General features: G+C 38.7%; 1 protein-coding gene across 1 annotated transcript in view; it reads left to right on the top strand.

Annotated features, from left to right (window-relative positions):
- Nucleotides 1-2,102: 2,102 nt before the first annotated feature.
- The window catches only part of LOC107655621 (semaphorin-3aa-like), a 37,052-nt gene continuing 28,241 nt past the window's right edge, over nt 2,103-10,913 (top strand). The window contains exon 1 of the mRNA XM_016443189.1: nt 2,103-2,631. Within this exon, the coding sequence (XP_016298675.1) occupies nt 2,520-2,631 (112 nt within the window). The 5' untranslated portion in view covers nt 2,103-2,519. The remainder of the gene's footprint in view (nt 2,632-10,913) is intronic.

Below are 10,913 nucleotides of genomic sequence, written 5' to 3'. Positions count from 1 at the left end.
AGTGTGTGTGTGTGTGTGTGTGTGTGTATATATATATATATATATATATATATATATATATTGATAAATACATTAAAAACATTTTGTGGTATTTTGATGATCCTAGTTGATCCCGTTTGCATTTCTAAAGTAAATTATCCTTGTTTTAAGGATTTTTAGATATTTTAACTGAAAAATTAGACAAAAATACTAATTCGTTTTTGCATCACCAACTGTCGCTTATATCACCTTCAGTCATTTCTTGGAACAAAGGATGAATACAAGAAGTCACCTACGTGTCATTGATTTGTACATGCACGTGTGTGCTTCTGCATGTATATACATGCCAGCAATGTGAGCATTTGCCTATAGGCCTAGTCGTAAGTGACAGACAGGTAATTATTTACATTTGTTATTTGTACAGTAGATTGCACAAATCATTCCACACCAACAGGTGTCAAAGACCCATTGCATTTGCACTAAAGATTACACAAACACTTAGCAAGCCTACATCCTCAACACAAATGCCGTATTTATGAAAGCCACTCTGACTGACAGGATCCATTCGCTGTGTTTCGAGGAGGCCACTCCTCTGTGGATCTCATGTTTCAGAGGCTATATTTGCCACTTTGCTACTGACAGGCTTCTGGAAACTAGTTGTCAATGAGCTATCTCGTTTTAGCGCACGGCGAGTCGCAATTCATTAAGACATCATTAGTCAAAGCACCCTGACAAATCCCCTCCACATAGTTGCGGTACAGAAGAGCGACGACCAGAGGAAAACCTCGGCATGCCAGCGGATCTGCTGTGAGTGGATAGAGACCAGGCTGCAGGTGGATGTTTTTAGCCTCCTGATGTCTAAGGAGGAGGAGGTGTAGTGTCTGTCCATCATCTCCGCAGGTCTATGTGGTGTAAACACCTAAAGAGCATGTTTGGTTGTAAAGGTGATGAGACATTGGCACAGACCCTCTCATGAAAGCAGGAAACACTTATATACAGACATGCCAAAGGCATTGAGAGATCTGTCGATTTTTTTTTTCTTTTTTGCGCATTTGCGAGGTTGTGAAATACCTTCACACACTCAGCTGGTGTTTGTGAGGCACTTTTGTCTTTAGCACTCAGGGGTGAAAAATCACACATTAACACCTCTGTCTATCAGAGGCTTTGTTGCAACAAGCAGAGAGTGAGTGAAGGGTAAGAAGGCAGGATAGTCTAGCTCGATGTATTACTTTTTAATTTATGTTTTAAGTATTACTAGTAAATCTCATTTGCTTGCCACATATTTTAATAGAAAGGCTGAAGTTGGTTTATGGACACCAAAGAGGAACATTTCTCACAATGACAAAAAGAGAAATACTTTAAAGTAGCAGAGAATTTGTTCTACAGTTTATTGATCTATTTATTATTAGATAGATAGATAGATAGATAGATAGATAGATAGATAGATAGATAGATTTTTTTTTCTATTTTTATTTTATTTTAGAGTATTTATTAACCTCAATTCCTGAATTTAGATATTTATGTATGTATTTTTTTTACTTCTTCCTTTATTTATTTATTTTTTAATAATTTTATGGTTAATTTATTATATTAATCATTTTTATTATAGATAGATAGATAGAATTTCTTGTATTTTTATTTTTTTAATATTAATTTAAAAAAATAATAAAAAATAAAGACGTTTTAATATAATATTTTAATATTATTTTTGTTTTAATATTTGTAATGTTATTTAAATATGTAAGTATGCTATTTTAATCAACCCTTTTATACAATTTTCATTATCACTATTTTAATTGTACTCAAACACATAAATCCAGGCTAATGCACAGACAAACAGAAATATTCAAGAGGCTCAGAATATGATGAAATATGATGGTCTGCCAGAAAGCCAAAAAGGAGAGGAGGGAAGACAATGCACTGTAGGTGCAGCCTATAAGCAATGCAGAAAAGAAGGACACAGAGCAGCCAAACCTTTGCAGAAGAGTCTTTCGCATACCTCTCCTTTCAGCTCAGCTCCCTCGTCCCCCCCCTTCAGCTGCTTACCCTCCCTCTCCTCTTCTCCCCTCCCCTCCTGTGCTCCGGTGGATGGTGTACTGCTCTCTCTCTCTCCCTCTCATTCAGGCTGAGCCGTGGACACAAGCAGCAGTCTGTGAGAGTGTGTGTGAGAGTGTGTGTGCGCGAAGCCATAGCGGAGAGAGAGGGTCTGCCGGATCCCTTACTGAAACTCTACCTCTCCCAAAAACACACAATCCCACTCACCGGTCCTCCCCACCAGGGTCCGAGAACGCATCCCTGAGGAGTACACCTTTACCCCCACGACCGGTGAAACGCCCCCCACATGGAGCCATGTGAACCCCCGTCTCCTGCTTCACTTGGAATCTGATTTCGGATTGCCTCCTTGGGGAGAAGCTCCAGGCGCTGGATCTTTTGAAGTAAGGAGGGACTACGAAGATCTCCGCTATCCCAGAGGGAAGCACTTTGCTCTGGGCACTGTGGGCTGCAAGCCCCCCTGGGCTGGAGGCCAGCGCTCCAGCACCATGGATTACCTAGTTGGGATTTTTCTGCTGTTGTGTGGGGTGGCGTTACCTGGAAGAGTTGCACCCCAGCACACCAAAGAGAGCGTGCCCAGACTCAAGCTCTCCTACAAGGGTAAGTTTTGCAACCAGTCCCATCACCAACGCATACAAGCCTTTTTACCTTTTTTAATTCTCATTACCTGTCTTACACCTATTTACATTCGCAAATTTGACTTTTTTGCCATTATATATATATATATATTTGGATTCCTTCACTGTCACTCTGCTGTTTCATTTTGACAGTCTCTCTCACTCTCTTGCATGGGATTTAGTCTCGTTTTGCCCTAACAGATTGTTTCCATGTGTTCAAAGTGCATGTATTGGCTCTTCTATATAATTTTTCCGGTTGCACTGTCCTGTAGCTCTAAACTCTGCACTGGTACCCTGTCATTCGGCTTGTGAACTCTGAATGAGGTATCGTGGGTAATGACTCTGCATTTGCAGCCAGAAGTCTAATTTCTCATGCCTCCAAATTGATTTTACAGCAGTCCTTTAAGGGAATATTCCTGGTTCAATGCATGTTAAGCTCAATTGACAGTATGCTGATTAGCACGCATATAATTTTGACTCCTCTGTCATTTTCTTTAAAAAAAAAGAAAGGAGATAAAAAAAAATGTGTTACAGTGAAGCACTAACGTGAATGTGGCCAATTTTGAAAGTGAACATTTTAAAGTGAAACGTGAAGCGTCTAATTCGATAAGAGCACTAACATTGATTCTCCTGTTAAAACGTGTGCTGTAAATCTATTTTTACAGTCATTTTAGGGTTTATGGTGTTCTATTGTCATGGCAACAAAGTTGTCAAAATTAGAAGTAACTACACGGAAAAGGTTAGAAAGTGTTTTTTTCCACACTGAAATCATGTTAATGTATGTATATGGTTTATGTTTTGTTTCTATACTATTGAAACAGTGAGTGTTTTAACATTTACAGATGTTTCTCTTTTACTTCCATTGTAAGTGCCTCATTTAACCTAGAATTTTGCCTTTTTAGATGAAAGGGAGGGATAAGTGGGACATTTTAGTGCTAAAAAACTGCTGTCAATTCAACTTGTACTGAAGACGAAATACCTTTGCGTTTACTAGCTTTGTCACAATAAATGGCATGTGTACACATTCTAGCAAGTATGCATACTTATGCTCGCACACATTGTGTATTAGCATTATTCTCTCATACAGTACTCAACACATTGTATTCGAATACTTTGACGATGCTGGCCGCTATGCGTGAATGGTGGTAACAGCAAACATGTTATTCTCTGGGCTGTGCTATTTTAAAGGAGACAGCGGAGAGATCCAGACTATAGCAGCCTCTTTGTAAACCAGAGCTTTCATCTCTCACGGAAATAAGTGGCAGCATTTTTGGCATATTTTGGGCCGTTTCGCTTTTTAATGTAAGCTTAGCGGGCTTGCTGTGGTTCTTTGTTCAGGAACATGACCAAAAGTATACGCATGTATGTGTGGTGGTGATCTCTCTCTCCCTCATTTGGTAAATATAGCCTTCTGTTCTGTCAGTGAATCTGCGCTTCTGGTGTGTTGATTGTAAGATCTGTGTGTGGCATGGGTTTACCCCACCAGGGTCCATTTAACGCCCTCTCATTTCTTTTATAGAGACAGAGAATGAAGAAGGAGTGAAAAAGACAATTTATTTTTGTCTGAGAATGTGTTGTTAGGAAAGAGAGAGCCAGAGAACAGAGAGGATTTAAGAAACCAATTGTTGCTCCGAGCATCAGCATTTGCTGTTTAACTTTAAGAGGAAAGGCTGGAGACTTTAATATATAAAAGATGCAGGTCCACCTGTGATCAATCACATGCTTCTCTGAGTTAATGCTGTTGTGCTTGGATGGCCCAAAGCATTGTGGGAAAACAGTCTCACATTGCGTCATCAAAATGCTTTCCAAACTTATGCCACCTGTGCACTTTATGGATATGTTTTTCTGAGTTTTTTGTATGTCGTAATGGATTTGGATTAAGTTTGATTAACAGATGTAGTCAGATAAAAACACACACAAGCTGTACTGCTATGCAAATCCATTGGGGATGTCAAAATGGCTCACATTCTGTACAATAAGATGTTTTCGCATTGGATAAGAACTATTTTTTTTTACTGAATTCTGAATCCTCTTAAACTGAGAACAAACTAGATGTTTCCAACTATTGCGAAAATGCTGTGTGACGTAACACAACCACCGCCAATCAAATGATAATTGGTGTTTGTGTAACACTTGTGTGGAATAGGATTTCGGACAAATGGGATCTCTAGAGCAGGGCAGCTTTCCAGTGTGATGCCACAGACATACATAACTAAGCATGTGATAAAATGTCAAATGTCCTGTCGCTCGTTGTTAGATATGAACAAAAAGATTTAATCGCTTGTTACTTTAACACTTTATGCCTGGTTAGAAAACAGTCTATTGTAGCATTTTATTCAGGTGTGTTAAGACTAATTTGATCACCAGATAATGTCTAAAGAGCAAATAGCACACAGAAATACAAGACTAGTAGCATGCAAATAGTAACGTATCATTTAGAAGTCAGCATTCTACCTCCAAAATCTACTGACAGCCTTGTAAATGAAAAGTTTCCCTTTTTAATAATTGTTGAGTGAATTTTGAACAAATATTACTAGAAAGAATTGTTTTTGATGCAGAATTTGTTCGTTAATCTAATTTTCTGTCATAAAATTGTACTGTGTATTTATATAATATTGATATAATATCAAAATATTAAAAACATTTAAATCATGCATTTTTGCTGTCATGAAATATACAGAAAATGTGTCTGATGTGTTTTTGGCCAGCAAGATGTGTGAGAATGGAGGCAGGCTTAGATAATTAGACACCTGGCCATGGTCATAGAGCTGTTTGTGTGTGTGTGTGTCCACGGGTGCTTGATGGCTCTTTTGATGCTCTGCAGTATGACAGATCACTGTTCACACCCACACAGTGTCTGAGTGTTAAAACGAGAGAGAGGAAGAGAGGAAAGGATGGAGGAAGAGTGGCAAAGAGGGAGCGGGAGGGGAAGAGAGCGGCTGTCTTAATGAAGGCGGTGGGCAGACAGTAGTTGGCCAGGAGAGGATAGTCGTTAAGTGAAGTGTCTTTCATTCTCACTCCCCCTGTGAATGCAGCATAGTAATTAAGCCAAATAAACGCGCAGACATGCTCTCCAGAGACGCACACTCCAACGAGCGCCGAGAAGGGGGACGGCTATCTCTCACACACACACAGATTTATCATGAGTTGCACATAGAGTTTGCAATTCAGTTGTGCCGCCTCCGGGGAGGCCAGTCGGACGATCACAGACGGAGAGATCCATCTTAGTTGTAAAACGATGGCCGAGTGATAGATTTTCCTCTTTGTTTCCCCTCCCTGTAATTATACCAGCGCTATGTCTTCTTTTTACTCCCCTCGTACGCTTTAAACTACCATCTGTGAAAATTGCTCTTGTCAGAGCTATCAGCGGCCCGTTCATCTGTCAGTACGTTGTGGGATAGGCCTTCCACATGCTTGTCAGATTGCCTTTCGGATCTCAGACTTGTGGTTACGAGGTTGTGAATTCACACTGTAGGGTCCATGTGTGCCCAAAACCCCACATAAATACCATCTGAGATGCCAGATTAGTGTGGAGGTGGTCGGTGCATATGAAGACACTGCCCCCTGCAGGTGGCAAAATATGGACACACGCCTCTGATAGGGAGGTCCCTTTGTGAAAAAGGCCATCCCGCTGTCACACGCTGGTAAAATGGTGCATCGGGGACTTTAAAGTGCTTGTGAAACAACCTGATAATTACTCACTACAGCGTAATTACCAGGCTTCCCATTTCATTACCCTGCCCCATGGCCTCCTGGGATTGATTGGGATGGGCGACACTGGGACGACGAGAGACTGCGAGTCGTCGGAATTCAGCCTAAATCTTCCGAAATAGACACTCCTTGCCCGACCGCACTGGACGCAGACTGGAGGCATCCTATAATAGCGGGCTGTTCGCTGACTGCGGGGTGAAGTGCAAGCTGGCGTCTGGCCAGGATTTGGGGTGGATGGGAATGATTATATGGAGAGGCTGGGAATGATGTTGGTTTCTCTCACGGCCTCATCTGCATCCGTCTCTTGCCTATCTGTTTTCCCCCTCTTCACCAGAAGTAGATCTCTCTCTCTCTTTATTTGTCTCTCTCTCGCTCTCTATCTCTGTCTTTTTCTCTGTCTAATTTTCACATAATAAAGCTACTTTTAAAATATAGTTTGTCAAGCTACAAGCTACTTTAGTACTTTTTAATATAATATAATAAATGTTTTTATTCTCCCACATTTTAGTTACATTTATTTAGTCACCACAATATAACTATATTAAAACAAGGGAATTTATTAGTAGTCATGTGACCCAAGTTTATGTAAATATTAACTAAAATGAGGGTACAAATTAATCAAATGTGGCCACAACTTAATAAGTTGTGGGAATTATTTCTTCATTTGTGGCCACAATATCTATTTTTTTCTTCTGCATGTCATGGACGGGGCTCCATAATCAACAGCTGAATTTAACTTTTGATTGTTTTGTTTTTTTACTTTTTTAAGCACCTATCTATATTTTAAATGACAGTTATTAATATTAGAATACTCTTTTGTGAATTATTTATTTATTTATTTACTGAAACATCTGAATGAACTGATTCACTAAAAACATCTGGATTTCCCAAAGCTTCATTATAAGATAAAGACCGAACACATTTGATAGTGTATATTGTTTATAGTGTTCTTGTTGTTCACTGCTTCTTGGAAAAGTAGCTTGTTACTGGTAAAGCTTCTGTCTCTATCTATGATTCTGTGTGTGTTTATTTTATATTTCATGTCCTTCCTCTCATTCACTCTCTCGCTCTATTTTGCTCTCTTCTGTCTGGAGTGCTGTAAGGAACTTGAAGGTCACCTGAAGTCTTTCTGTCGCATGAATTATTTACTCTGTGGCTGTGGAAGGGCTTCGTCCTTATTGACCTTTTAACATATCACATCCTGTTGTGCTTAGTCTTCTGTTGGCCCTATTAGATGTTAGACTCCTTTAATGACCCTCAGAAACCACTTGGCTCAGGGATTTGTACATTTAGCTTCCTCTTCATAACACATAGTTATTAATAAGCAGAGTGTTTTATTATTCAGATGCAGTGTGTGTTGTTTACACCTGTGTGTCATATGTTGTGTATTAGGTTACTGACTAGATACTGAGTGCAGTGTGTTGGGAAGTAGTGCACCTGTTATTGAATTTCAATGGTGTCCTTAGACAAGCGTTTCCAGACGAGTCAGATTTCGTACGACTTAAGTGGCCATGTGTATTAGTTTGTGTGTGTGTGTGCTTGTTTGCTTGTCAGGGCTCTAGACAAAAAAAAGGGGGAAAAAAGTTAACAAATTCCAGCATCAATCAGTATTTACTTAGGAGCTTTTAGCCTTAAAGTGTAATTTTTTATTTTATTAGGGTTTATTTTTATCATTGCATTAATATTTCTTTAAACGTGTAGTTTTACTAGTTGAACACTATTTGTACCAGCTTGATGCTGTCATATTTATTTGTTATACATTTTTACATGTTGTCATGTACAAATATTGGCAAATCTATATACTAAACAATCCTAATGTTTAGTAGACTATATCACAGGTTTATGAAACGGTTTATCGTACCAAAAAAATTCCCAAAAAATTACTTGCAGTTAAGTGAGGGACTCAGTATGAACTCAGTAATGTCTCTGAACGATTCACTGACCAAGAGAGTCTGATTCAAATGAACATATGAGAAAGTTTGAAGCTCTTGGTTTTCAAAAAAAAAATTACTTTAATTAAAAAGAACCGGTTCATAAGAGTCATTTGTTCATGAATGGAGTCTGTAGCCCTGCTTGTGAAGGGCATATTTCTGTCAGTTCAAGTCAATATAGATGACTCAGTCATCAGAAAGAACCTAAAAAAGGAGTGTTTTTTATCATCAAAAAAAAAAAAAAATTACACACATCACTTATAAGAGAACTAGAAGTGAATAAAACTTCCGTAAAAAATTTATATGTAGCTCTCTTTCAGCTTTCACTCTTGTAAACCTCCTCTCTTGGCTATTTGTTTTAATGTCACATTATATCTGGCTGCCAGTCTCGCTCTCTGTACATGCGCTGTGTTTTGTGTGTCATCTGGAGCTGTGGAGAGCGGATTGTGCTTTCTCTGCACGGTCTGTGGCTGGGGGCCAGTTTTAAACAGACTCTGCGGTTCACCCGTCATGTCGCGAGCAGATTCAGGGGTAATTAAACGGTTCCACATACTCTCCCCTCTCTCTGTGGATCAGGGCAACACAGGAATCTCATGCGGTCGCGCACAAATATTGTGCTGCATTCTGCAACAAAGGACATCAGCGAGAGCGCTGGTTTTAATGGCATGCACAGACAGACTTTCAGGCTTAGAGTGCAACAGAAGAAAGTGCATAAATGCAACCACTGACAACATGACATTTACATTTTTGGCACAGATGCTTATGTTTTAAGCTCAAAAGTCATTCAGTTTAATTAGGCCTCTTGTATTTTGAAAGAGTTTATTTTTGTAAATTAAAACCGCTATATTTTATTTAAAAGAAACTGCAAAGAGATAATTTTAAAAGGATAGTTCAGAGAAAATATTGAATTCTTGTGATTATTTTCTTAGCTTTATGCTGCTCCAATCCTGTATGATTTTGTTTTTCTTTTGTGAAAGATAAAAGCAGATATTTTGAATAGTTTGCAATGCAATTAAAACTAATAAATTAAATCATTCAAGATTCGCAAATAGCAAAAATGCACCATAAAATTGTTATAAGGTTATCCATATGGAACTTACACTTTATTCCAAGTCTATATGTACTGTACTATATGCAGTCAAACAAAAACTTTGTGTGATAAACAAACCAAGATGTAATGGGCTGTTAAACACTGTGACTGAATCATTGAGTCGGTGAATGAATGAATCATTCAGACTGTTTTGGTGAATCAGATAAATGAGTGTAAAATGAGTGAATTGGAAAGAATTTGACTCAGAAGAAAAATTAGACATCACTACTTTCTCATGAACTTTCATGAACACGCCAATGTTTATTTGTGAATAAAGACTCTGTCTTCATTAACCTTCAGAATTTTGGGTAGAAGTACTTTTTTGTGTACTTTTAAGATATTTTTTTTGTCTTTGTCAAGATTGACATTCCCAGTCCTCATTTACATGGAAAAGAGTTGCCAGGAAATTCTTACAAAAATTCATACAGTACATGAGGTTGAGTAAATAATGACACAGTGTTCATTTTTGGTTAAATTATTCCTTTAAGCTAAACAAATTCATCTTTATAACTGCCACATGCATCTTGCAAAAAAAGCAGACATCAGTCTTTTCCTCACCGTTTGGCTTTGTGAATGGAAATTTGAGCCAGTTGGCCGTGACATAAATCAGTTCATACAGAGGCGTCTTTTATTAAAACTAATGTGCATAAAGAAATTTGAGACCGTGATTAAGTTTCCTGTTGGTGTTGGTGTCAGTGGAATTAAATGTCATCCCGCACTCAGCTGTCAATCCAACAGACCGAGCTCCAGCACGGTTACTGGGGAAACTTACCAAAACCTGCGGCCGGTTGCATGCGAGAGCAAGTCAAAGCGAAACTACGGGCTTATTCTTATCCCAGAGCTTGAAGCAATATGCGAAACAGTGTGTTAAGCAAATCTCTGTTTCTAAAATCTAAGTTCTCTCAAGCACAAAACCGTCAAGACCGAACCACACACTTAGCCCATTGAGAGAACAGAGAGAAGGAGGACTTTTGCCAAAACCGTGTCACGTTCGACGACGTGTGTTTTGAAGCGCGCCATTGTTCTGGCTTAAATAAACAGGTAGCGCCCAAAACCATCTGCAGCACTCTTTCACTTTTTATTCCTTCTTTCCTCACTTCCCTCACTCTCCTGGGGTGGCTGGTAGCCCGAGGCAGAGCTAAAGCACAGTGGCAGCAGCATGCACACACATTTTCCTATCTCTCAAACATACACACAGATGCAGAGATACATAACTGTACACCCTCACCAAAATCCAAAACTGCTTTTTGTCCTTTGTGTATTATTAGTTTTGCACTCATTTTCACTTCCTAAACACTGGTCTGTTCACTCCTAAGTCATGTGGGTTGTGTTGGACATACTGCTTTTACATTTTTGTCCTTTAATCGACTTTTATTTTAGGCATGTGTCACCTAATTGGCCAACTAATTGATTAGTGAGGTTGACTGTTTTATATTTGTATATTTTTATATTTATATTTAAATTTTTCTACATATATTTCCTGAGTTGTAAGTTTTTATATTTAATCTTTATCAATTTTTGTTTCATATTTTA

This window comes from Sinocyclocheilus anshuiensis, unplaced genomic scaffold, assembly GCF_001515605.1.
Source record: "Sinocyclocheilus anshuiensis isolate Anshui unplaced genomic scaffold, SAMN03320099.WGS_v1.1 scaffold916, whole genome shotgun sequence".
In the NCBI taxonomy this organism is placed as follows: Eukaryota; Metazoa; Chordata; class Actinopteri; order Cypriniformes; family Cyprinidae; genus Sinocyclocheilus; species Sinocyclocheilus anshuiensis.
Note: the sequence above shows the minus strand (reverse complement) of the source record. Positions and strands in the feature narration are given on the sequence as shown.